The sequence below is a fragment of the Lonchura striata genome, chromosome 19 (assembly GCF_046129695.1).
Source record: "Lonchura striata isolate bLonStr1 chromosome 19, bLonStr1.mat, whole genome shotgun sequence".
In the NCBI taxonomy this organism is placed as follows: domain Eukaryota; kingdom Metazoa; phylum Chordata; class Aves; order Passeriformes; family Estrildidae; genus Lonchura; species Lonchura striata.
Window position 1 is genome coordinate 8,518,839 of NC_134621.1, and position 27,307 is coordinate 8,546,145.

The window sequence follows — 27,307 nt, forward strand, 5'->3', positions numbered from 1 at the left end:
CAGCCCGGCTCGCCATGACGGGGAATGCCCTCCCGGAAGAGCCGGTCGGACGTGACGTCTTCACAAAGCCCGGTACTACAGCCCCCGGCGTGCCCCGCGCAGGCAGTGCCAGCAAGCCCCTGTGGGGCGGCGCGGGGCACGCCGGGAGCTGTAGTGCACGGGGCCGGGCTCGGTGATAGCCCGGGACGGGAGCGGGGATCGGAGCGAGGGGTTAATTGTGTCGTGCAGGGGCCGCGCTCTGAGCGGGTGGGGCAGAAATTCCCTCACGCAGAGCCTGAGTCTGCCTCAGAAACCAGCGCGGCAACGCGGGCTTCCCCGGGACAAGGGCGGGTAGTGACAGGACGAGGAGGTGGATGGTTTCAAACGCAACGAGAGTGGGTTTAGATGGGATATTGGGAAAAAATCCTTCCCTGTAAGGGTGGTGAAGCCCTTCTCAGGTTCCCAGAGAAGCTATGGCTGCCCCATCCCTGGAAGTGTCCAAGGCCAGGTTGAATGGGGCTCCAAGCAACTTGGGGTAATGGAGGGTGTCCCTTCCAACCCAAACCATTCAGTGATTCCATGGCTCCATGTGTCACTTATTGTCTCCAAGAAATGTGGTGCACAGAAATGCAAAGAAAAGGGGATATGAGATTGCAGCTGAAAGCAGTTCTACAGCCATCAGGGCAGATGGAAACCTAATCACACAGAATAACAAAAGCAAAGGATTCCTGCCCCTGTGGTATGGCCTGAAAAGGGATGAGATTGATTCCAATGGGTTTGGCCTGCTCATGAGGGATGGAACACAAAAGAACACTGATTTTCACAGGAGATCTTCAAACCAAAGAACTGTAGGGAAAACACAACTCTGACACTTTGAGACACCTGTAAGGTACAACACAGAGAAGTTTCAGGCATGTACATCGATATGCCTGTGTGCTAAGCCATCACATTAAACCACTTATACCAATCTCTAGGCACACATTAGGTATGGAGGATGTTTGCTGAGGAGGAATTACCAGTGACATCTCATATAGCTGGTTTTAGGCCTTACGGTGCTGAGCTTTGTAAAAAACACCTACAAAAACAAGAGCAGGTAAGCCAAGAGAAGGCACGTTGCTAACAAATGGAGATATTAAACAAAGAAAAAAGGCAGTTCAAAAGCAGAAATAGAGGTAAAACACCTGCTTTCCTGAAGGATTGGAAGGTTGGCGTGAAGAAATTCCATCGCTGGCAGTGTATGATCTGGAGCAGTTAAATCTGGGCACAGCGATCGGTGTTGAGGGCACGGAGAGGGCTGGCAGTGCCCGAGATGCCCGAGGGGGTGTGGGCTGCGAGGGGGCGACAGAGACGTCGGGGGAGACTGGGCAACTGGGGCACAACAGCGGCCAAGCTGCGGGTGAGGTTGTGGGGCTGCAGAAGGTGTGTGCAAGGCGGGCAAAAGGGCCGTGAGGGGTCACAGAGCCCTGAGGGGGAGGTGTTCCCTGAGAAGGCCGAGTGTGGAGCCGCTGGGACTGGGTAGAGTTACCGGCAGCAGCACAGGAGCCAGGACCGGGCCCGCGAGGGGAAGCTGAAAGACACGGGCCCGCGGGCAGCGGTGGGCGGGGGTCCCGGGCCAGCGGGGCGGCCCCGGGCGGGTCCCCTCAGGCGGGGACGCGCTCGCGCCGAGGGCGGGAACCCGTTCTGAGGCGCGGGCGGGGCCGCGGGCACGCGCCGCGGGGCGGGGCCTGAGGGCGCCGCGACCAATGGCGTGCGGGGGGTGGGGCCGGCCCGCCGCGAGCGGGGAACACGTGACACCCGCAGGGGGCGGGGCCGGGGCCGGCCGGGCGGGGCTCTTACCGGGCGGCGCGCGCGGTGTGTGCTGGGTGACCCAGTGGCCTAATGGATAAGGCATCAGCCTCCGGAGCTGGGGATTGTGGGTTCGAGTCCCATCTGGGTCGTGCCGCGCTCGTTTTGTGCCGCTGCCGCGGGTCGCTCCGTGCGCCCACCCCCGCCCGGGACCCCCGACTCTTTTACCGCGGCTGCCCCGGGCCCGCTCTGCCGCGCTCCGCGACCCGCGGGGGCAGCTGCGCTTCCTGCGGGCATCCCTGGGTCCCGCTCCCTCCAGAGAGCAGCAGCCGCGGGGCACCGGGCAGGGATGTGGCTTTGGTCCCGGTTTTGCCCAGCGCTGCTGGGAAAGCTTTTCCATCTCCGCTGCTCGAGCACCCCGGGGCTGCTGGAATGCCGGGAGTGCTCCAAACACCACTGCTGTGCTCTTAATGGAGATCCTGTCCAAGTAAAGTCTGGGGAAAGAGTGCAGACACAGCCGTAATGAATGAGGGTTGAATTGCACCACCAGCTAATTCAACAGAAAAATCCTTGGAATACAGGTCTGTGGCATGCTCACGTGTGTGTATATCCATCCATCCATCCATCCATCCATCCATCCATCCATCCATCCATCCATCCATCCTCCTCCCTCCCCAGTGCCAGCACTCACACTCCAGCTTCTGCTTGCTGCAGGTACCTGCTGCTCACCAAAGCAATGGAGGAGCCCTCCTCTCCTTCATCCTCAATTTACATTCCTATTCCCGTAATAGCTATCTTGGGATAGTTCTGGAATTAAAATGTTTCAAATAACAGAGGGAAACAGGGAGTAAGTGAGTGTTGCAGTAGAAACGTAACTCGTTGAGTAATAGATGTGGTGAAATGTCTTTTATTTTCCACACTATTCTGGTGAATTTTCTGTATCTTTGCCCATGGCTGCTGGAGACAAAGCCCTGAGCTTCTGGAAATCCTATTGAAATATTTAATTAAGGCAGGACAAAACAAACTGCTTGAACTAAGCAACACTGAATCCCATGCCACAGGCATGGCTGAGGGTTAGATTTTCTGTCAAGGGTGGGTTTCAGGAGCCTTTCAGTGCCTTTATGTAGTTTTAAATTGTTGGTTGTCCCTTAAAATCATGAACAGCTTCCACAGCACCCAGCAGCAGCCGGTGAGTTAAACTGTCACAATAGGAATCTTGTGTTGCAATAAGGTCACTTAGAAATAAGCCTTCTTAATTCAGTAATCCAAATCAGGGTTGGCTTGGTGTGTGAAAATTTGCAGAGTTCTTCACGATGGCAAAGAGAGATTTAAAAATAAAGCTGTGTGGGATCAGCAGAGCTTTCCCTTGGACTAGACAGTCACAACTGCATTTTTCAGCCTGAAAAGAATCACTGAAACTGGTTCCTGAAACTAAAAGAGGAGATTAGCAGTTGTATCACTGGAGGTGACCAGAAATCCCCAGATATGTTCCATTGTCATGCATATCCTTTACAGCCCCCGTGTCCCCGGGTCTGGTGTATTCCAGCAGCTCCCGGTTCCCCCCCAGAACACAGCTCTCCACAGGCAGCAAAACCAGCCTTGTTCCCGATGATTTTTCCCTACAGAATGCCACAGGAGGGCAAGACTCCCCAAAATAAAAATCTGCTGCCAGAACCACGTGTGGGTGTGTATTCCCAGGACTCAGGTGGTGCAGCCAGGGGCTTGTTCCCGATGGGAAGGAGCACATTCCTCCCAGGCAGGGCTGGTGGAGGCAGCAGCTTGGTCTTGCTCCAGTGGGTTGTCCAGCGAGTGATTCCCGTTTCCCCTCAGGCTGCCTCTCATTAGCATGGATCGGGGGAAGGGCATAAAAGACTCCAGCTCATTTTGAGTCTGGAAAAACTTTTCTTCAAAATGACAACCCAAGTGTTCTGGCTCCTCTGCTTTGTCATTAGATCATCTTCTGGTAAGTCTGTTACCTTCGGAGCGGGGCTGGGGCAGCTCTGCCTCGGGAAGCAGGGGAGGCTAAGGACTTTCCTACAAACCCTTGCTTGGGCAGCCCCCCAGCCTGCAGCCTTTTCAGCAGGTAAGGGCTCAAGAAAGAAACATTTCAACATGTTTGTGCAATGGGAATGTAGATTGCAATATTTAATTTGCCAGCATTGGGAAGAATTAAGAGCGCCTGGCAGAAGCAGGCAGGGAGCTGGTGCTCTGTCCTGCCAGCCACCAGTGGCAGGTGAAGTTGGATTTGCTTCTGCATCTGGGATTTTTATAATTTGTATGTGACCTTTCTCTTTTAGTCCCCACCACCTGTAACTCCAGATGTGTGACTGACTTTAACATGTTCAGTGTGCCCTGGGTCCCTGCAGCAAGCTGTCCTGAATGGATTTATTTGGGTTTTAGTGCCTCACTGACAGAACAGAAATAGCATTTACATCTGTTCCACTGAGATTTGGTTATGTTGCAGTCATATTTCTTAGGTTGCAACAACTAGACAGGAATATCTTGGTACGGGAGGAGGAACCTCAAGGTCCTGAGCAGATTGAGTAGAGAAAAATGAACTATTTCTTGATACAATCCGTGACTGAGAAGGCGTGATAAAGTGGTAGAAGAGTTTATTTGCACACCCAAGTCTGAGACACCTGTTCAGAGGGCACAGCTTCACACTGAACCATCTCCAAACCCCCCTTGCCTGCTGCTTTTGGCAGCTTGGACTTCTTCCACCCCTCTCTCCATGGACATTCTTTTGACTTTACGTGTGGCCAGCCCAAATATCAGGGAATCTTTCCCATGACAGCAGCTGGTGAGAGCACAGGGGGAGAAGTGGCAAGGTCAGCAGTTGAGTCAGTTATAGGAGATAAACCAGGACGTTGTTCATCTGTGTATGTCAAATCTCTCTTTTCACACGAGGAGCTGGGATCAGCCTCCTACACAGAATAACCACGGCCGTGAACACCAGACAGAGGCTGTGTGTGGGTGAGCTGTGTGAAAACTCTGCTGGCTCACTCCAAGCCTGCAGGGAAGGTCTAAAGGAAAAGGAAAATAGACTGCCAGGGGAAGTTCCTCTCCTGCTGGGCTAAACATTTTGGTAATTTTTCTTTGTGAGGTTCAAGAGATCAAGGTGAAGGTATAAATGAAAGTGTAGGTGGTTGCCCAGCTTCTGTGAACAGTGCCATTAAGTTATTTTTTCCCTGGACTCCCAGGCACTTCCTCTCTTTCTCAAATATCCTCTCAAATTAAGCAAAGCCCTGAAATAATTATTACTCAGCAGCACTAGCCTAATTATTGCTACTACATGCTCAAGTCAGAGATCCAAAATTGTGGATAAAGACCTTTCCAGTAGCATCCAAAGCTACTGAAGTCTGGATGACATTGTCAACAGGCATCCCATGGATGGGAAAACCAAATAGTTCTGCTGTCATGGTCTCTTAAACAAGCATCCCAAATGACAACGTGAACCTTGTTTCCTCAGATGCTCCCTGGAGATTCAGGGGTTTGAGAAAAGGGTTTGTTTTTAATTTGAAACAATAATAAAGTAAAAATGCAAATCTCCTGTTTTGCTCACACAGCTGCATTCCCTGTACGGGACCATCAATATCTGAGTAGAGGAACGAGGAGCTCTAATGTGCTTCATCTATTGAGCTATTTATTAGTTTTACGTCTTCTTGTTGAAGGCCTCACTTATGGGTTAGAGCCTCAAATCTTCCCATTCTGAAACATTTGGAATAAAAGACTTAAAACACTGATTTTTCTCTCCTTTTTTTGCCTGTAGGATCCCTGCTCTATGCTGAGAAAGCCGGCCAGGCTCTCAGCAAAGATGTTTTTAGCTCAGCAGCTGCTGCTGACGTTCAGGTGAAAGCGGCGGGGCGGGGCACGGGCAGTGCCAGCGGGAATGCCAGGGAAACGGGAATGGCGCCGGGAATGCCCTCCCTGGCCGCCGACAGGAAGAAAGGCGCGGAGCCGTCCCTGGAGAACAGCACAGGGCCGAGGAAGCGCCTCGGGCTCCGGGGGCGGCGCCGGGCCGGGGCCAACAGCGTGGGCGGCCGAGCCCCCCGCCCGAAGGCGCCGTCCCGGCCGGGAGCGCGTCCCGCTCCGCGCCCTGCAACGGCGGAGCGCAGTGATGCTAACGCCCCGCTCCACCTCAACCGAGCGGGGAAGGCAGAGCCCGACAAAGAGCCCGAGCCCTCCAGGGGCGTCCCCGGCCCCTCGTGGGTCACCAACCGCTGGTCGCCCAGCTCGCTGCAGCTGGGCGGGCTGAGGAAAGGTAAGGGACGGGCTGCCCAGAGCTTCTCCGAGGCTGGGGCACAGTGGGGTGAGACATCCCCAGAGGGCCCCTGCTGTCCCTCAGGCTGTGCTCCTGTTGTAGGTGGTGACAAGGAGGAGGTGTGTCTGTCCGAGTGCAGGAAGGAGCGGGATGAAGTGGAGGCTTTCTGTGCCAGCGAGTTTGGTAGGTGGTGTCCCTCCTCCTCAACCCACAGGGACAGAGCACCTTCTGTCCCCTTGTCACTGATACTGCACTGCTACTTTTAAAATACTGCGATTAGGATACAGTATGTCCAATAATTACCAAGTATTCAAAAAGGACCCACCACAATTTTTCATAAACATACTTACATTACCTTTTCCCTACCTTGGGCTAGTACTGCCCTTTTTTCTGTTTCCTCTGGAGGAACAGTGTCCTTGAGACTGGTCAATGGAACTGAAAAGACTAATTGTTTTAGATACTCTCAGATTTAACATTGAAGCTGGGTTATTTATCTCTTACCATTTAGAGCAAGTTTGATTTTGGGAATGGAGGTTTGAAATGAAAATAAAATGGTGAACCAAACAGAAAGAAGACTGTGATTCTCTCTCTAGCGAGGATTCTTCTTGAAGTTCCTTAGGATTCAGTGTCTTTAATCCTTGTGTTCACACTGATGTAACTAAAGGTGGCAGGAAACAGCCTAATATTTTTGTACAGACTTTGTTTAAGGACAAGCATTTTCTGACTGAAACCCTGCCTTGTGCTTACAGAGTTGTGAAACAGATACCAACTTTTTCTCACAGTATTTTAAGAGATAAGGAAAATACAAACCCAGTGGTAACAGATGTTTCCATTTGTAGAACATAAACACGTTAGGAGACATCTGTTTTCTCTAAATGGAGAAGTCAGGAAGTGCTTTCTACAAATGCTGTCCTGCTTTGGTTTTTACCACTCTCACACATTCCTATCCAACATGGGCTTCACAGCAACCTGACCTCTGTGTGTTCAAGACCTTAAAAAACAGCTCTGCTCCTAAATTGAAAGGACAGGTTGGAAAAAGTCTGAACAACATATGAGCCAAGGTTCCAAGGCAGTGATCAGAGAGAGCTCTTCCTTGCTTTACATTTACAGTGCAGATAAAAGAATAAATGACTTGAATCAGAGTTCTCCCCCTGAGGCAGGTGTAACACCAGGTGCAGTAGCCCCACTAACACAGAGCTGTTTTCCCACCCCTGCACTCAACTCTGCCAGAGCCAGAAACTGGGAGAACAGCATAAAGGGAATGTCTGAGCTCCCAACACAACCTACTTGTGCCCCTGTCTCTTGGTATGACAAGGGCCTTTTATTTCAAAAGCCAAAGTATTTCATTACCAGCTTGACTTTTTACTTCATTGGGAAGTTTTAAATTTGAAAATTTTACTTTGTTAGGTAAATATGCCCACTTTATATATATCAGGGTAGAAAATGGTACTGAACCCATTGCTTTCTTCCCTAAGAAACATCTCAAACCTGTAAACAAGTTTAGCAAAGCAGCAAAACTTCAGGCAGTGACCTCACCAAATGTGATTATTTGAAGTAATTCCCACTGCCCACTCCTGAGCCAAAGGATTCCTGCTGACACTTCCTTTACAGCACTTCAAATTATAGCCTTCACACATACCCTGAAAATTGCCATGATATAAAATTTGATCTTATTTTCCCCTCTCCCTTAAAACAGCAGTGAATGGAATTGTTTATAACCTGGAAAGCCTGGGGAATGGAGTCCAGTGGATTACCCTCTTGGCAGACAGTGATGGATTGTACAAGATGAGTCGCCTGTATGTCACTCCTGACGCCGCCTTCTTCCGAGTTCACATCTTGGTTGTGGATACTTTAAACTGCAGTAAACCATGTCCAGACTTTAAACTTGGTAAATCATTCCAGCTAAATCCATTCTGCTATTCCTCTGCATGCACTGCAATCTCAGTCTGCCTTACTTTAATAGGCTTAGCCTGGGTTGCTGGGAAAATTTGGAAGAAAAGTATTTACTTAAAGTTGAGGCCTTTTTTCCCATCCAAGTTTCTCAAAACTTTCACAAGAGAACCAACTGCATGAGGAAGTCAGGTACCAGCATAGCCCTTTCTTAATTCTATCCCGTTCCAAAATGAAGGCAAGTTTTCAGGATTCCTAAAACAATACAAGCAAGAGCTTAAGCTGGTGCCTTTGTAAGTCGTTCAGTTTTCCTTTTAAGCGCAAATTTATCAAATACCAGCCTTTCCCCCGACAGTAAATGATGACTTCCACGCCAGCACCACCCCCAGGTCCCAGCAGGGCTCAGGGTGCCGCAGTGGAAGCCCCGTGTTCAGGATGCTTCCACCGGCACAGCTCCACTCTGTTCCCAACAGAGTGCCCTCGGAGTGACCCCCAACTCATTCCCCGAGGCTCAGCAGCCCTGTTGGTTTCCTTTGTGTCGTTGCAGGCAGCAGGTACATCGTGATGGGGCACATCTACCACAAGCGCCGGCAGGTGCCCGCCGAGCTGCTGCCGGCGCTGCGCGGGCGGCTGCGGCCGGGGGACGGCTGGGTGGGCAGCGGCGGCAGCTTCGTGAGGAGATTCCACAGGAAAAGCGATCTCAGGGTGAGGGCAGCGCGCTCCAAGTGTCCTTAGGAGGCCGGGGCTCCGTGCAGGACGCGGGAGCAGCGGGATGCCCCTCGGAGCACAGCCGGCCGTGGGCAGCGCTCCCGCAGCCCCACTCCGCTCCTGTGCTCGGCGAACGCCGGGGCCTCGAGAGGCCCCACGGAACTCACCCCACGGAACCCACCGGCCGTGAATTGGCTCCAGCTGCTTCCAGAGCACCAGGTTATTGGTGCTCCCCCGCTGCAGCGTGCCCCGAATGATCTGTAGGAACCGTAATGCAAAATTCTGGCAGTGTCGTCCTCAGTACACCACAAGTGCACTTTGAACCCCTCACCTTGAACACATTAAATGATACCACAGCTTTATCTACACAGGATGTTCACTGTGCTTTCACAGTTCTGCCTAATGCATTTGATTTCAGAGAAACCAACACCACTAAGTACCATTTGTATTATTTTTGTCTCCTCAACCATGTCTATGGTATTTTGGAAAATTACACCGCTCTTCCAGCAGAGCTGGGTGTTCACACAAAGCATACAGAAAAGAGTGTAATAATTTGAGTATATTAACATACTGACTGAAAGCAAGTCAAGAACTGCAAACCACAAATGCCCAGTTGCATTTACAAGTGATGGTGCAGGGAATGCAAAATGAGCACAGGCTGCACACACTGGGTGTGCCAGGGCACTTTGTTCTAGAGCAGTGCTGAATGCCATTCTTCAGGAGAAATATTGCGAAGCTTGTACTTGCACAAGTGTAAAGTTACTTTTTAAGTCAAAAAGACAATATTTTATTACCTTAGTGTGGTGAAATTGAGATGTTTGTTGTTCCCAGTCAGTATTTGCAAATAATAAGTCTGTAAAAGAAACTAATAAAATGCTCATGATGTTCTCCTTTCACTGTCTCCAGGGTTCTGGAAGACCCAAAAACCTTACGTAATGATGTTGCAGAAAGGCACCTCTTTGTGTGACAAGTTGGCTAAGGATTTGATACATATTTATATTAAGAAATGTAAAAAATGCAGTACAGCTTTAAACCCCACATACTCAGTGATATGTGACCTGCCACAGGAAGCAGGGGCTTCTATGGAAGCATTTTCTGTTTTGAAACAAGGTGGTTCTGACACACTGTCCTTGTCACACACCTCTGCAGCTTCATTTAGTGTCACTGAAAAGCCACGGAGCAGGGGATGGGATGGGCTACGCTGCATCAAATATTTCCTGACGTGGAGCAAATACAAAGAGCAAACATCCCCTACTTGGGACACAAAAGGCTCTTACTGGAGGATAGAAATTTACTCACAGCATAAGCCTACCTAAAAAATACCATGTCTCACTTTTGGTATGTGAAAGACTTTGCATGGAACACAGCATGGATTGATGGAATTTTCCTGAGAAAACCTGAGGGGTTTTGATTTGGCAGAAGGACTGTTCTGGCAATGAATCAAAGCTCTCGAGTGACTGGGAGGGACAGAAGGAGGAAGGGTTACATGTGCATCTCGAGTTTCTTTGTTTCTATTTTCAGGGGAAGTCCAGGGATTAAGCAGCAACTCCTCCAGGCATCCCCTGCCCGGAGCAGCAGCCGAGCCCCATTCCCCTTATCCTGCTCCAGCCCAGGGAAGTGTGGGCACAAACCCAGCGTGTGCCTCCCTGGGCCTGTCCTTGGGAAGGGACAAACAAGCACAGGACACCCCAAGCCCCAGTTCAGTGCCCATACCTGACAAAAAACACTGGAATACAGATGTTGCTCTGGGAGCCTGAAAAGTGATTTATCCCATGTTCTCTTCCTGTGTTACCAAGTTCTCTTACCTTTCCCTTCTTGATTGGAAGGTCCCTCCTTAAAATGTTCCCACAGCAGCTGAGCAACAAATCCCTGTGTGTCACAGCCCCGCTGAGACAGGGCTGGAGCAGGAGCAGGACTGTTGTCACCAGGCTCATCACATACTAAACACACCTCCTGAACAACAACAATTCCCAGATCAAGAGGATTTCCAGTTTTGCACTTGCTATTCCGAAACTCTCCCAGCAATAACCACACTGGGAACTGGGTGGCACGCACGTTCAGCAGCTGCCATGGTAATTTTGGTACCTCACAGTCAATAAATTCCTTTCCAACAGGATAAATATGGAAAATTCTGCCGCCACCACACAGAAATCTAGGTGTAAAGGAATAACTGTTCTCACCTTGTCTGTCCAGGAGTTTACTCGAAGCTTTTGGGTAAGCCCAACTTCTTACTGTACTTTAAATCTCCAATTAACTCTTGCACAAACTAAATTGAGATTGAGAATAATTGCTTCAAATTTGAGGAGACAGAAAAGGAAAATCAAGCTGGCACAGCTCACATTATCCATATCTTACAATATATGACCATTTCAAAACAACTGTTGCAATAATTTATAAAATACAAAGAAGACGAGGACTGAGCAGAGATCACAAATCTTATGAACTTTATGCTTGATGGCAGGTGGGGATTAATTACAAGTGATTTATTTTCTGTAACACCATTTAACTATAAAACATCACCACTAGTAAATCCAGAGAAGTACCTTGACCTGCCCAATGGCAAGTGAACACACTGAAACAGGTTCTCATGGAATCACAGAATGGTTTGGGTTGGGTGATTAATCAGCAGCATTAAATTGCATGTATGTATTTCTTCCCTAAACAACCTGATTCACAGTTACATATGATCTGGCAAAGCCAAGACCTATATCCAATAACATTATCATTGTTTCATTAGAAACACCACCAAATCCATGTCAAACACATTACTTTATTTGTCTAGGATGATGTGTCCTATAAGGTACAAAAAAGTACTCTTCAGTTTGCCACAATTTGTTAAAAACAGTAATCTATTGCCTACAGGTAGGAAAGGTTTATATCATGTCAATATGAATTTAGGTACGAATAATAGTACAGAAATGCTGGGATGAGATGCAGGATATGTCCCAGTGCTGTTAAAGGTGAGATTTTTCCTTGTCCCATTAAAACACAATGCTTACAATATGCAGCATTTTTTAAAACGTCAAAGGACAACATAACCTAAATGCAACTACTCTTCTTTGATTTTCAGAAGCATAAATGGATTATTGTTTCCACACTGAACAATTAGTAATTTTCACAGATTGGTTAAATGACAACAATGTATGTACAAAAACACATGGGTTTTTAGTAGATAAAATCCCCCCAGAAGAACCTGAACACCTGAGCTGGAAGTGTAAGAAAGGGTGGTCAGTAGCAACATCTTTTTTAAAGAAAAATAACAGAGGAGGTTCTTGCATAGCAAGGTGTGAGGTTAAACCCAAAAGGAGCTTATCCATAAAACAGGTAAATCCCAGACCACTGGTAGAACAGAAGTTGACTGTGAGTTAGTGCAAAAGCTGGTCAGGTGGGTGAGGAGCTGCAGAGAAACCAGGGCTGGGACCTACAGACAGGTACCAGAGCAAGTCAGTCACACACAGGGAAATAAACCTCCTCATCTACAATTTGCATCATCTTGGACTCTGGTTCATCCCTCCTGGCAGTGCTGCCCCCATAGGAAACACGGAGGCAGCCCAGGGACACAATTACAGAGTGTCCACATTCCCAGAGCACCTGGCAAAGATCACTGAGCTCCAGTGGGCAGGAACACCTGACAAACACCTCCTGTCCCAGCTGGACACTCCTGTGGGCACCACAGACACCTCCTGCCCTGTGCCAGCTGGACACTCCTGTGGGCACCACAGACACCTCCTGCCCTGTCCCAGCTGGACACTCCTGTGGGCACCACAGACACCTCCTGCCCAGCTGGACACTCCTGTGGGCACCACAGACACCTCCTGCCCTGTCCCAGCTGGACACTCCTGTGGGCACCACAGACACCTCCTGCCCTGTGCCAGCTGGACACTCCTGTGGGCACCACAGACACCTCCTGCCCTGTCCCAGCTGGACACTCCTGTGGCACCACAGACACCTCCTGTCCCAGCTGGACACTCCTGTGGCACCACAGACACCTCCTGCCCTGTCCCAGCTGGACACTCCTGTGGCACCACAAACACCTCCTGCCCTGTGCCAGCTGGACACTCCTGTGGGCACCACAGACACCTCCTGCCCTGTGCCAGCTGGACACTCCTGTGGGCACCACAAACACCTCCTGCCCAGCTGGACACTCCTGTGGGCACTGTCTGGTCGGGATCACAGGGCTGGAATGCAGGCGGGTCCTGGCTGTTCCCACCCCTGCTCCTGGCAATCCCTACACTCCTGCACAGATCCCCAAAGTGTCTCACACACGTGGCAGCGCACACTCAAACACACCTACGGCTGTGGGGAGAACAATGATCTCCATTTATTTTGTTTCATATACATCCATATTTTGAATTTTAATACAAAAGAAAAAAAAATTAGAATCTGACAAATGTTTACAAACAAGATACCTTCAAATAGATTTTACTCAGTTCAGTCTGGTGCAGAGTAAATGACAAATTGTACTGTTTGTTATATTCAAGGCAACAGAGTCTGTAGTCCATGACCACTCAGCCCAAATTGTATGCAAGCTTGTTTTTATCTACCATGAATGATAAACTCCTTGTTGATTCCCAGTCCTGTGTGTGTGCACATGTGTACATAGCAGCTCCTTTCATAGAAAGAAAAGACATCTAGAGGTCTTCTTGTACTTTTACCTACAGGAATCATGTTAAGATACAGAATGGATTACATGGAACCAGGGCTGGATTTCATAAGAAAAAATAATTAGCTGACAAATGAGGGCAGCAATAAAAAAGCGTCTTTTTTGCAACAATAAATAAATACAGTCAAAGTTTTCTGTGTGGACTTTAAACCAGCTTCTTCACTGAAGAACAGACGTGGCATTTCCATGGAGTTAAACGTGACCCCATTTACTGTATCTTTTTTCTTGCTCTCTTTCTCTCTCTCCTTCAACAAAACAGTTTTCCTGCTTCTGCCACAATAGTACAACAATTTGATCTTGACAAGAAAGTGGTGCTGCTGATTTTTATTTCTTTGTCCTTTGGACAAAATAAGCCAAGAATATAATTTGACTGTTGTGACCAATAAAAACACAGTTTACATCAAGTCTTGTCAGGATAACCTGACTAAAAACATCTGGCTCCTTAATTAAAAATTGTCAGACAACCAGATCCTTGCTCGTGTGTTTGGTTAACACGCTGAACTCTAAGAAGCTGTAGACTGCAGTTTGTTGTTATGGGACCTGCAGAATACAGAAGAAAGTGAAGAATTAAGCACCCTTCAGTTTGCAGAACACAGTTGCTGCTAGGTGTTGCCAAAAATAAATCACAATAGGAGAATAATCACCATGTTGCTGTCATTTATTTTTTTCCCCTTCAGAAAAAATAATAATTCTTGCTCTGAATTTTAAGCCCATTTTCTCCTCCAGAATACAAATATTTCAGTACTTGTAAAATGCAGTGTGTCACTGGGATATGCCTGAATCAGTTGTACTCACATATTTACATAATAGTAGTCCACCAAAAGGAAAGCAAAAAGACATTTTTAGTTTTAAATATTTATAATAAGGTCTACTTTGCTTAAATTTATTCAATAAGTCTCTGGATTAACTTAATAGGAAAAAAAAACCTGAACAGGCATGTTAAAATCACATTTTTGCTAAGCAGAGTTCAGCAAAACTCCTCTTTGACATTCACAGTTTTATTAGTGACTTAAACTAAAACAATAAAACACAAGGTTTCCATGATGAATTTTTCCTTTTTCTTGATACAGTATTTGAGGAACGGAACAATTTTTTTGTTAATACAGTTATGTTCACCAGTGTGACTGCTGGCAACAAAAACAACATCTACTTTTTAGACAAATGATCTGGATTTTTAGGGCAGTTTAATGTCATTGGATTGTACAATAAAAGAAAGTGACCCCAACATCCAGTTCTGATTCCAGTTAAAAAGTTCAGACTAAAGATATCACAATCTGCAAGAAAAGAAAGAAGACGGATGGTATAAATGAAAAACAAGAACAAATAAGATGCAACAGTGAAATCAGTGTGCAAGCACAGGGAGTGCTGGGGCCCCAGCTAATGGCAGTGACACAAACATGAGTTGAAAATTACCTGACAAAAATTATTACAGTATTGAACTGGAAAGAAAAATGCATATTCTTTTTCAGGAATGTCTATGTAAGGGAAACCTCTACATCAGCCCTTCTTCAGAAAAAAAAAAAAAAAAAAAAAAAAAAAAAAAAAAAAAAATTTAAAAGTTTAATTCTGAAAGGTAAATTTTGAATTGTTTCATTTTCCATACCCTACTTTAAACCTTACTTACTGCCGTGTTTCAAAGGTGGTAAATGATAAAAAGATGAGAGAAGGAGTAACACTGAAGCAATTTAATTTCTTTCATTGGATTATAAAATTCACAGCAGGATTGTCTCTTAATTAGCATGAGAATTATTTACTGCAGAATAGAACATCAGCACAACTCAGACACAATATTTGCCCTGATAAGAAATTATTTTCTGCAGCATCGAGTTGACATATCACTCAAATTTTGCAAATTCACGACACCACCCAAATTTTTAACAGCTCATTTTGAATAAACATTCCAAAGTAACCTTCTTGAAATCATATTTAAGCCTTAATTTTGACAAAAGTTTCCAGGAAAGTGCATGGAGTAGTAAATACTGTGCAAATACAAGATAAGCTTAGAAAGGAGATTTCAGGGGCCAACACAACACCTGTGGTTAGGAACACTCCAGCTTACCTGCTTGCCTTAAATCCTTTTAGTTTCTGTACAAAGAAAGACTCGAGAACTTCTGCACACTGGTAAAAAGGGGAGTCACTTGGATTGTAGTAACGGCAGTTATCAAAAATTTTGGTCATGTCTGCCACAAACTCCGTGACCTTTTTGTAGTAGCGTTTCAGGATTCTTTCCTCCATGGTAGCAAGGTCTTTAAAGAAACCAAAGATTATTTAAATGAGAGACTTGCATCCTAAACAGGAATCTACATTGTCAAGACTGTGGGAAACAAAGCATTGTTCAGATTAGAGGCTTTCCCAGGAATGCTGGTTGTCACTGCAGATCTCCCTCAGAAGAGACACTTAGGCATGAATGTGTTGTGTGCAGGAAAAGTCAATAACATACAAGAATCACCATGACTAGGGGAAACCTTTGCAAGGAGCTCCCACTTTTTCTGAAGAAATGAAGGGACAAGGTCAGACAATTACGATCCACATGCACATGTAACAACCATCACCTACTGATTATTTTTTGAATTCCTGCCTTGCTTTGAATGAACTATCAATTCTCATGGGCATGTGCACATTACACATGGCACAGATGAAATATTTTAAGTATAGGGTCATGCAAAATGCCTGAGCTCTCATCCTTACTGACCAGACACATTAAGGAGACAGGAATGGTGATATGAGTAACAACTGTCCTATCTTAATGCAAATATCAATTAAAAACAGGGAGAGGAACAAAACCTCTCAAATATAAATATAGCTGTGTAAATGTCTAATGTTACTTTTAGCCTATCTGCCCTTGGAAAATGCCTTGAGGTGCTTATTTTGAAACACCAGTGATGCCAGACTGTGTGCAAAGAACTGCAGGTAGGTCTGAATTACACGGTGTATTTTACCCAGATTTAATTGTATTATAAATGTCTTCTCCTCCTACTTAAGTCAGAAAGGGCTAAATACACTTTTGCCTGCTCCATCAATAATACTGTTATTTGAGCTTTCCTTATAAACTTTAACCCATCCATCATGGAATAAGAGCTGTTCAGCAATGTTATAACCGCACAGTCCAAAACTTTGGAATGGGAAAGGACACAATCCCTAAACAAAGTATTATTTTCAGTCAGCATACCACAACATTTTGCCAAGATACTAAACTGAACATTCCTATTTCTAGGATGAGTAAGGAGTAGGTGAGAAAGCTCAAATGACACACTGGTTTTCACTGAGAGATCTGAAAAGGTATTGGTTCAATACTGTAAGGAAAGGAGTAACATTCCCAAAACCATTTCTGTCAGGAGGTAGATTTTCCCAGGAGGTTTCACATGCGAGTGCTTATCCAGTTTTAACTGGTGAGCTCTAAGAAGATCAGAGTAAAGCACTGGAAAGCTGCAGCATCTCTTCTTCCACTTTGCCCACTTTCACAACATCTGAATTCTTTTTTTCCCTGCAGCTTTAAAGACAAATTACACATAATACAAAATTTACTATCAAGTAAGATGAAGATAATTTTGAACTCCATCTCTTAAGGTGTATGTCACACTTCCATAGCATCACCTCCTCCTCAGCCTCTGGAGTACATATCCCAACCTTTGGAGGAGGAGCTCATTACAAAGACAGAAGAAAATTGTCCTCTTTAAATAAAGAAATTTAAAAACATGAATTCTATCCTATTATTGCACTGACTTCCACATTCATCTGTAAGACTGGCAGTATTTAGGGTGAAGCAGTCAGCCTAAGAGTAGATAAAACAGCCCTCATGAACTTCTGAATGTATCAGTGAGAATCACAGTGTTTCACCTGCCTAACCAGTGTATTTTGCAGATTATGGCTGGAGTGATCAGCAGGAAATTAATGTGTTATTCTAAAGTCCGAAGCCACTCAGTCAGGCTGTTCTCACCAGCACTTACCCATTGGTTCTTTGATGACACCATAATAATCTGGGGCATCGTTGGGATCTACTGGTTCTAGGAATGGCCATGCCATCTTGTGAGCCTGGCAAGGAAACAGGAGAGGATGACAACATACAAAAACATACAATGAAGTTAAATTAGGCATCCTAATAGGTAAATATTTTCATCCTTTTATCTGTTGGGGTCTGGCGTTGAATTTCAGGAAGAAGTGCAGCATTATATTAAAAGGAACCATCATCTGATGACTGGGTAAAGTTTTAAATGTCAGTGACCCAGCAGCTGGGCTTCAAAACAGGAAACTGAAATTCAGACATAACAGGATACTGTGCTGAACAGGCTGCATGGAAAAGTATGGAATGAATTTACTGAGAGAACTTTCAAGTATCCTGAAATTAATATACTTTTATAAATGTCTGTAAAACATAGGACAATGCAAAATATTACTTACAGGATTTCTGTTACCATAATATTAAGAATTTTACCAGAATTCTTAAAAATTCCTTATAGCTGTAGCAGAAAAGCCTATTTGGGAGTGACAGACAAACCAGAAATATCAGACAGTGTACATAATTCTTATTATGAGGATGCCATCATTTACATGCTGATAATGATCCCCTGTGAGAACACTCCTGAAATCTGGTAACACTCCATTAAAGTAAGGAAGTGTGGATCACAACCCACAGCAAACTGATCTGAGAACAGAACACTGCACCTTCCAATACCCTGTGCAGTTGTACTCCCACTCTGCCTTTTGGGATTCTAAATCTGCTTCCTTTAAAAGCCTTTAACTGCTGGGATTGTTGTTTCACCCACTCAGGAGCAGATTTATTAATTATTGTAAATATTCCACAGCACAGTAACACCAAGCAGGTTTGCAGCTGATACAGTGGCACAGCTTTGCTGTTCCCAAATCTCAGAGCTAATACGGAGAAATCACCCCTTCCTCCCAGACCCACTGGGTCTGTCACACTCCCTGGTGCTGCCAGCCTTGTCCTCACCTGCAAGGAGCGCAGGACCCTCCTCAACCCTTCATAGTCTTTATCTGTGAGAGGACTGAGCACAGTCATGGCATCCTCTGTGGACTGGCACTGGGGACACACGTACTCATCTATGAGATCTGCCTCGCTCTGCAGGATGCCCACGCAGCGCCCGTGGTACCAGTTCTGACATCGGTCACAGCCAATGTAAAATCTGCAAGAGCCAAACCAAATGTCAGTGCCTTCATCTATTTCAAGTCCAGGTTACATTTAAACACATACACCTGCCATCCCCTGCACACAAGCAGATACTTGGCATGATTAAAGACAACAGGTAACATCAGATTTCAGAGTGACAAACTCTACTCCAACTGCTTTTGTATTTACGGACCACTTCACATTCCTGAATTTTATACTTTCAAGCAATCAGGATTTCAAAAATAATTCCTCTGCTTTAGAGATGAAAGGAACAGTGTAAAGCCAGAAGCCTCACCCAGCCAGTATCCAAACCAATTCAAGATGCATTTTGCACAAACTGGACTACAACTAGGGCTTGTTTCACTCCATACAAGCACTTTTCATATGGAAGCTTCAGCCTTGTAACTGAATACAGAGGGAGTATTCTATGACACAAAGCCTTACAGTAAAAGATGCATATAATTCACACATATATGTTCATACACCAACCATATACCCCCCCCATGCTAAAATTATATTCTCCAGCCAGATCAGATTAAAGCGCAAAAAAATCCACTAAATACAGTATTTGTCTTTTAGTCTTTCTAACCATCCCATAAAATAAAATAATAAAATAAATCCCAATTTAAAGTACATGGTGTTTTAGTAGATTGTTGTTAAAAATAAAAACCACAATACATTTTGACTGCCCTGAGGGACTTGACTTTTCCTAAACATTTACTGAACAGAAACATTTGGGAGGGGGAGACAATTACTGGAAAGCAATTTGTATTACGAATGAATACAATATATGCAGAATAACTCGTTTTTTACTCTTTGCAAGGAACAGGAAAGCACAGTCAGAGCAGTTTTGCTACCTAGACATGGAATAAGAGGTTCTTATCCGAACTCACTGCGACTCATCATAAGGTGTTCTGCAGATACAGTACAACTCCTCACTGCTGCCCTCTTGTGCCCGTTTACACTCATTACAGATGTACACATCCATTTTCTTAGCCTCCTTTTCTGTGATTCCAACACATTCTCCATGATACCAGTTAGTACAAAGATCACAGCCAATATAGAACCTAAAAGTGTTCACAATGAAAATGACAATGTAATTGTCATTTCAAATGGCATGGCACTTTTCCCTGCATTTCTCTCTGATGCACTTGATGCTGGGCTACTTTCTGTCTCAGCTTGCCTGCTCCCTATTCCTTACGAACTAACATCTCATGCTGCAGCTAGACTGGCAGTAAGGTCACTTGGGTCAATTTTGATTTGACAATTCATCAAAATGCACATGTATTAATATGTACATATTAATATGTAACCAGACTTTGACAAAGCTATGGGCTAAAAATCTACTGACTTCAACATGTGTGTGAAAACCTGTCAAAGGCACAAAAAGACAAGGCCAAAGGAAAAGGTTTACATTTTCAAAATTGCAGCTCAAAAGCCACTGAAACACTTCCTTAAGGTTTGAAAATGTAGCTCTCAGTTAATTTAAAAAACAAAAGCAAAGCGCAAACACCAACTAAGAGTTACGAGTACACTACAAGAACATGCAACCAGCAGTGTGTAGGTACATCTTGGTGTAACATGATACAAAAGAAAATTGGGTCAGGGCATGATTGTCAATTTTAAATCTTAGTGGTTTCTTGTTTTTTGTTTTTTTTTTTCTTTTTGGAGGGGCTGTGTGCACTGAAAAACTGATAATAAACTACTTAAAACTGTGACAAAGTGGAATTTTGAGTGAATAATGTTTCCTCTCAGACACAGCTGTGTGACAGAACCAGGTATGGTATGACACAAAGTGAAGGAAACCAGGGACAGAATCATGGGGATGGGACCTTGCACAGAATGATGTGACAAAAGTGTAAAATATTATGCCAGGATGTTTGTAACTCGTGTATGGATCTCTCAGAACACACCTATGACCAGTGACAACCAGATGGGTGACTCTCACATCCATTCTCTCTGCCTAAGCAAAAGCAAGCAGACTCAGAACTTCCATCCTCTTGGATTTTGGAGACCTCAACCCCCTGCCAGGTAGGAATTCTCCATCCTCCTGGATTTTGGAGACCTCAACCCCCCTTGCCCCTGCTGCTGTAGGAATTCCTGCCACCCTGTCAGCCTGCAGGCAACACCCTGGGGACACCAGAGCACCAAGGGTAGTAGCTACCCCATGTTCCACAGGAAGCATCTTTGATTTCCTGGGCCTCTGCACACATCCTAGACACTCAGATCTGCCTTTTCTCTTGTTTTTCAGTTGGGCAAATCCTAAAATAAATATCACACAATTCAATTTCCAAAAAGAATGGCTACACATAGATTCTGGCAACTATCAGCAACTCAGCCTGCACCCCCTTCCCAAGAGGGGCTGTGTCTGCTCCTGGTGATGTGGGATCACAGCATCCAGGTGTAGATGCTAAACCTTGCCACTGGCATGTGGAGCAGGTGCCACATTATGATTTAACAAGTAAGCTGAAATCTTAGTAGGAATCTTAGAAAGATATCCTTACTGACCATCCTTGTATCAGCAAATCCCTATAATCCTGGAGTATCATGAATGAGAAATAAACATAAGAGATCTGCAATAAAATACACAGCACAAAACAACTTACAAAGTTTTACTAAGTCAAAGAAAATCACAGGGTATTTGTAAAATACCACAACTTGGCTTTTCAAGTAGCAAACCTATCTTTTCTGAAGTAGAAAAGAGACACCAGCACAAAGTGGACGATCCAATGCCTACATATATATGAAAAAAAAAAGTCTCAGAAAACTGTTTTAAAACTTGAGTAATTCCTTTCCAAACAGTGAAAGGATTATGTACTTCAACAGTACAGATATCATTTGTAAGAACATCAAATTTAAAATTCACAAAAAAGCAAAGCAGCACAGCTCAATCATATTTCCAAGGATACTACTGAGTTATTAACATTTCCTTTTCTTGAAGTTTTGTTCAGTGCACTGAAGCACAGTTCTCCATTCAAGCTACCAAAATTCACTCTATGACCACTGGAGTCAACACAAAGCCTAACAAACAAATCCCTTTGCTCACTCACTAACTCCAGATGCAGTAACACACAGACCTCTGGTATCACAATCAGAGAACAGGGTCCCTCCTAAGTACACTGGGTGACAGAAAATCTGACATAGACACAAAGTTAAGTGAGGCTGGGGACACCTCTCAGAGGTGGCAGTGACATAACAGCCAGAGCACCATTCTGCTCTTCCTGCAGCACTGGCAGCCCAAGGAGGAGCCCCATTTCCCACACTGAACTCAAAAGTGCAATGGTAAGAGCTACTTAAACCAAGGTGAAAAAAATCTCAAATATCTCAACTTTGTTAAAAGATGTAATTAAAACCCAAAAAAGGCTAGAAGGAACCTCAGGAGGTCCCCTAGTCCTGGCCCTAAACTTCATGGAATGAAGAACCATGACCCATGGAGTGAATGCACTACTCCAGATGTATGGTTTCCCTGTTATCAGCCCTTAAAGTACTATCAAATGGTACCAGTTCTAAGTTTTAGGTATTGACACTTGGAATGAGTCTGAAGTCAAATTTATCATACATACATCTCTACACAGCACTCAGATGAGAGAAAACCATTACTAACCACTGTTAGTCACCTCTAGCTTAAACAGAACATGTAACACTATCCCCTGGAATCCACTGGATTCTCCACTCCAGCACTTGCACCATTCCTTCACAAGCACTGTATGTAGCATAAATACTTTCCCCCATTCAGTTAGAATCAAACTACAGGGAACTGCAGTTTTCACTTTGTCAAATGGTTAAATATTCATTTCTCTCAACCCTGGCATGCAAATAATAACACATGGAAACCATTTCTCCCTGAAACATTGTCCAAAGTGAACTGCAGTCCAGCGACTCGGATCCCCCTTTACTGGTACTGCCTTACAACAAAAAGTAATTTAATGGAAGACGGTCCCGAAGTTATTTCTGAAGAACATCAGCTACTTCTTCAGGAGAAATTGCTCAAACCAAATTGTCACTTGCTTCTGAGGCAGAGGCAAAACGGCAAAAGAAAGAGTAACAGAGCGGAGGGGAAAAAAAAGAAAAGAGTATGTGCATGTGAGACAGGAAGGTCACACAATGGAGACATGCAAACGAGTAAAATCTAAACCACGCACAGTAACAGTATCAATCGAGTATGTTCATATTTGTAACTGCTAGCGGAAGATAGAGACTTTATTCTCTACACCTCAGTGATCCCTGCAATAACCTGCCACTAGCTCCACTTCTAGCACTACCTGGTGCTACGAGCTGACACTAAACCTAAAGCTAAGGACATGCAGGAGGGGCTGTGGCATCGCTACTCACTTGGACTCGTCGTAAGGCGTTTTACAGATGCAGTAAAGCTTTGTGTCCTTCTTCGTTTCCTTTGAGGTAGTAGAAATCATTTTCTTTTTCTTGGACTTGGAAGCTGAGCAATCTTTCTCCTCCTCTCGTTTCCTCTTCTGGGAGGAGACTGGCACGGGGACAGTGGTGGAGGAGGAGGAGGTGACGCTGGCTGCTGGCAGCTGTGGCGGTGCTGGTGGCACTGGTGGCGGTGGTGGTGGGGCAGCTGCGGCGGCCGCAGCGGCTGCGGCTGCTGCTGCAGCCGCTGCTGCCTGGGCTCTTTCTTTTTCTTTCTTAATTTTAGTCAAGTCTCTCTTTAGCTCCTCCTGAAGTGTATTAAATGAATAAATAGAGGGAGGCACTTCACATGATTATTGCAAGACAGGGTTAAAATCTAGGCAAAAATCCCCAAGCTTAACCAAAAGTAAACAATCAAATCCATTTAAATATGCATTTTTTCATGTTCCGAACCTACAATTCACATAATATTAAGGGATAACACTCTTGGGCCACAATGGCCCCTGGCTGTAACTTATCAGAAGCTGTTTCATGAAAGAAGGTAATTTCAGTCCAGAAGAAAACCAAGAGCCCTTCAAAGGACATATGAGCAGCTTTGCAGAGATCCAAAACCACAGTTCCTTCCTGTAAATTTCCTTAAATTCTCACTAAGTAAACAGACAAAGATTAACACAGAAATACTCTCCCCAGCTTAATATCAAATTAGCCTTTGAGACTCTGTCTTACCTGCACTTCAATCTGTAGATCTTTGTCCAGAAGTGCTCTTTTTTTCAGTATTTCAGCTTTCAGCTGCTCTTTATGCTTGAAAAGCAGAGCTGAGAGCTTGGTTGCGTTCTGTTTGCTCCGCTTCTGCTCCACACTCTCTTCTCGCTTCCGTTTCTTAGCTGCCTGCTTTTCTTCTTTGTCTATCTTATCCAGTATATATTTCATCACTTGGTTGCACACAATCATTCTGGGGAAGGAATAAAGGAAAAGGACATTGTGCTGACCTGCCTGTTTATTCCCAGTTGAGAACCAGAATCAATTCTCCAGTCACTGCAAGCTCATTATTGTATTTCCTAAGATGTACAAGGTAAATTTAGCAATACCCAGAGCTTCCACTCCTGCTTATTTACTAGAGCACTGCTGGGAGAGATTCAAGTCCCTTGTTAGGCTCAAGAGGGCCAATTCCAATTTCACTTAAATGATCTGAGTACTAATTGTTCCTCCTTTCCCCCATCTGATTCCCAACAAAGCTTTGGTTTTAGTAGGATGAGAGATATTTTTGCTCAATTCAGTTTCCTCAGTTTGTTTGAAAGAGCTGGATTTTTTATGCTGATGTAGGATGAAAGTGAGTTGAAAGCCTGTAACTTCTTCAAAACTAGATATGTCTACACTCTAGTGACCACAAAATAATACCAAGACTGCTTTTGGCATACGGACTGACAAACACTTTTCACTCTATAGAATTCACTAAAAACAGTTCCCAACTTCTCCACTAATGACAGCTCAAGATTAGTTTTTCATCTGCTTGTTGTACCTTCAACTATAAATCTATTTACCTGCTCACTTGTTTTGCACCCTTTATTTATTTTGCTTTATATTTCAATTAGAAAATTAATGTATTTTGGTTCTTTTGAACTTACTTTTCCCTTCCCCATTCTTTTCCAAAACCATTAGAAAAGCAAATGCTTGTTTCCAGAGTGACCACGAAAAACAACTCCCATTGAGCTGAGAGGAAACAGCAGAAAAGCAGTGGCCAGGACAAGCAGCTGGCTAGCAACTCTGTGGTCTCAGGTATTTTGTCCTTTGATAGACAGCTGGATTTTGATGACAATGGAATATATAGATAAATATTTGTAGAGTCATACAATTTTTTGAGTTTGCTCTTTATACCTGCACTGTATCTACTTGGTTTAACCTGGACTTTTCATGGACTAAAGATCCCCACATTGTATTTTTGAAGAAGAATAAATCAGTGAAATGGAAAAGCAGCTGCACCACAAACCAGGCTAGTTTGAACTATTTTTTTAATCTTTCTTTTAAATTGGACTTTTGTCAGTCGAAACACCTATTTGGTTATCTGACACCATTAAATGAAGAGCATATCCAATACATCTTTTTCTTTATGCAACTGTGAACAGTAAAGGAGTGGCACCCAGGGATAGTGTTGTAATCAAGTGAACTTCTGATTTGATGATCAAAATTTTATAGAACATACTCTTCTTTTTCTCAGTATCTGACACACACTTGTGATTATCTAATTGGAGCAACTGCAAGTGTGAAAAGGAGTCAAAATAATCCCAAGACAAATGACAAACACTCCAAATTTCTGTTTAGCAGCTTCACGCATAAAATCTCTCAGTTTGTCAATCTGTCTTCCAACTCTTCAGCTCCTTCTGTAGAGTGGGATGTGCAGGGACAAGAATGGAAACACATGGCCATGATAAAGGACAAACAAAACCCAGGCTTTTTTTTGCAGCAGAAGCATTAATTCTCCATTCTGTGCTTTACTTGAGTAAAGAGCTTCAAACACAATATGTAACATTACTTAAAAACATATTAATCAAAATGAAAATTGAAATTATACTAGATGAAATTAATATCATTATGAAAGCTACTTTTAAGTGTTACTCAAACCAAGCTTATATTGCAACACTTCTTTAAGCATTTCATTATGATACCATTAAAAGATATAACAAATGAAAGATTTGATCTCTATGAATGCACTGTGATGCATATTCACCTCTGATTTTCTTCCCTCTCAGCTGGAGTCAGCATCTTCTTCTGTTTCAAATGTTCTATGACAGCATTCTGCTTCATAACCACCTGTAAGATGATACAGAATCCAAAATAAAAGATGAAAACTTAGCCAGTATTTCACAGTATTATGGGGAGAACCAGGACATTCCCTAAGTTAAAGTGTCATTTATTTTACTAAATGATAAAATAAAGCTGATTTTATCAGGGGACCAGTGCTTGTTTACAACAATTACTTGAAAATTCAAGAAGAAATTGAGAAAGAAAACACCACCACCCCAGAGCAGGATATTTTGCTTATGCCAAGTTTGAACCGAGGAACTAAATGTAAATTGACTGTATTTCCTCAGTAACTGGTTGTTTTATTTTAGAAGTGGTAATAGTTCATTATATATTAAGCCCTGCAGCCATCCAACAGCATCACATTTCAGATACCTCTTTGGAACCTCAGTTTTCAGGTAATGGAAGTACTGCACGAGTGTTCTTCCATCACCTCTCCTAGCTCTGACCTATTTTTCCTGAATTGAGAATAGAGATGGATTTGTCCCAGCAGCTAATGGTAAACTGATTCAAGGTGACAGAAGAATGCAAACATGGTACAAATGACTTGATGTCCTGAATTAACTTGGAACATGTCATTAAATTGCCAATAGCAATCGTGCACTATCTTTCAAAGAATCAAATTAACTGTCTATCAAATGTATTAACATTGTTAACAAGAACAGGCATTTCAAATTAGATTCTTCATTCATTAAGTGTTAATTTCCTTCTGTTAACTTTACCTGTTTCTGGGTAATGTCACTTTGATTAGAAGCCTGAAGGGCGTGCTCAAATTTAATTTCTATCTGTTGCTGCTCCCTGAGTTGCTGGACTCTGTGCAGCTGCTCCTGCACGCTAGCTGCTTGCAGTGCCACCACACTGGCAATCTGCTGAGCCTGTGCTGGGCTACTCTGCTGGACCTCAAGAGGCAACTGAAGCTGGATCTGGGGCACACTGCCTTGCTGGGCTCGTATCCGAGCTGCAGCACGGGGCTGCAGCTGAGAGAGGACTTCCACTTGCTGCTGGAGCTAGGCACTGTAGTAATACTTGTTGGAAGCTGCTGAAGTTGCAGCTGAGCATGAGCTGGGCACTGCACAGGAACCTGATTTAAACTTTGAGTACTTGCACGGATTGGGCCGGAGGTCTGAACCTGAGGCTGTGATTGCTGCAGGCGAGCTGGAATCTGTATGGGAGTGGGGGGCCACATCAGACTGGGTTGTTGGGTTGGAGTTTGCACCTGAGCTGGATGCTGAGCCTGGGCCTGGCCTGGGGGCGGCGGCTGCATCGGGCCTGGCGCTGGCGAGAGCCCCGGAGCCTGGGCTGGAGACTGAGCCGGGGATTTGGAGGGCTGAGCTTCGGGAGGGCCCGCGGGGTCACCGGGAGCCTCGGGCTGGCTCGGGGCCTCGGGCTGGGCGCCCTGGGGCTGAGCCCCCGCGGGCTGTGCCCCGGAGCCGGGCTGGCCCGGGGGCTGCCCCTGCCCCGTGGGCACGGCCGGAGCCGGCGGCGCCTGCAGAGCCGGCTTCGCTTCCCCCGCAGCTGTGAACACAAACCAGGAGTCCATTAATGGCAAACGGCACGGCTAGGAGCCTCGATAACCCCAACCCGCCCAACTACTGCAAAGCTCTGTGCAGGAACTCAACAACAGATCTGCAACATGCTTCCAGCAAACTCGCTGCAGTAACAGACAACCTCCAGCTGCATAAATACTCCCGTGCAATTGAAATGGAAGCTTTTTTCTGCTGAACAGAAC

General features: G+C 44.8%; 2 protein-coding genes and 1 non-coding gene across 11 annotated transcripts in view; 2 read left to right on the top strand and 1 right to left on the bottom strand.

Annotated features, from left to right (window-relative positions):
- Positions 1–24: 24 nt before the first annotated feature.
- Positions 25–8,817, top strand: C19H17orf58 (chromosome 19 C17orf58 homolog). Its single transcript, XM_021537324.2, has 7 exons — positions 25–349; positions 1,175–1,398; positions 3,610–3,727; positions 5,534–6,025; positions 6,128–6,208; positions 7,722–7,913; positions 8,463–8,817. The coding sequence occupies exons 1-7, from the start codon at positions 25–27 to the stop codon at positions 8,648–8,650; spliced, it is 1,620 nt and encodes a 539-aa protein (XP_021392999.2). The 3' UTR covers positions 8,651–8,817.
- Positions 1,844–1,916, top strand: TRNAR-CCG (transfer RNA arginine (anticodon CCG)). The gene has a single exon. It is a non-coding gene; the product is annotated as a tRNA-Arg (tRNA).
- Positions 8,818–12,920: 4,103 nt separating the features above from the next.
- Positions 12,921–27,307, bottom strand: part of BPTF (bromodomain PHD finger transcription factor) — a 51,797-nt gene continuing 37,410 nt past the window's right edge. For 7 of the 9 annotated variants that reach the window (XM_021537135.2, XM_077787387.1, XM_021537100.2 and 4 more), the window contains 9 exons: positions 26,795–27,093; positions 25,505–25,587; positions 23,506–23,731; positions 22,744–23,087; positions 19,305–19,478; positions 18,235–18,427; positions 17,234–17,318; positions 15,346–15,532; positions 12,921–13,826 (listed from right to left, as the gene is read on the bottom strand). In XM_021537135.2, the coding sequence (XP_021392810.2) occupies positions 13,790–13,826; positions 15,346–15,532; positions 17,234–17,318; positions 18,235–18,427; positions 19,305–19,478; positions 22,744–23,087; positions 23,506–23,731; positions 25,505–25,587; positions 26,795–27,093 (1,628 nt within the window). In that variant the 3' untranslated portion in view covers positions 12,921–13,789. The remainder of the gene's footprint in view (positions 13,827–15,345; positions 15,533–17,233; positions 17,319–18,234; positions 18,428–19,304; positions 19,479–22,743; positions 23,088–23,505; positions 23,732–25,504; positions 25,588–26,794; positions 27,094–27,307) is intronic. The other 2 variants (XM_021537144.2, XM_021537116.3) reach the window with 1 other exon arrangement.

Bases quoted from the DNA above. Each gene is read 5' to 3' on its own strand.
- C19H17orf58 (XM_021537324.2), top strand. From the start codon at position 25: ATGCCCTCCCGGAAGAGCCGGTCGGACGTGACGTCTTCACAAAGCCCG. The intron at 350-1,174 runs GTGGATGGTTTC...GCTTTCCTGAAG, and splicing joins GGTAGTGACAGGACGAGGAG to GATTGGAAGGTTGGCGTGAA. The intron at 7,914-8,462 runs GTAAATCATTCC...GTGTCGTTGCAG, and splicing joins ATGTCCAGACTTTAAACTTG to GCAGCAGGTACATCGTGATG.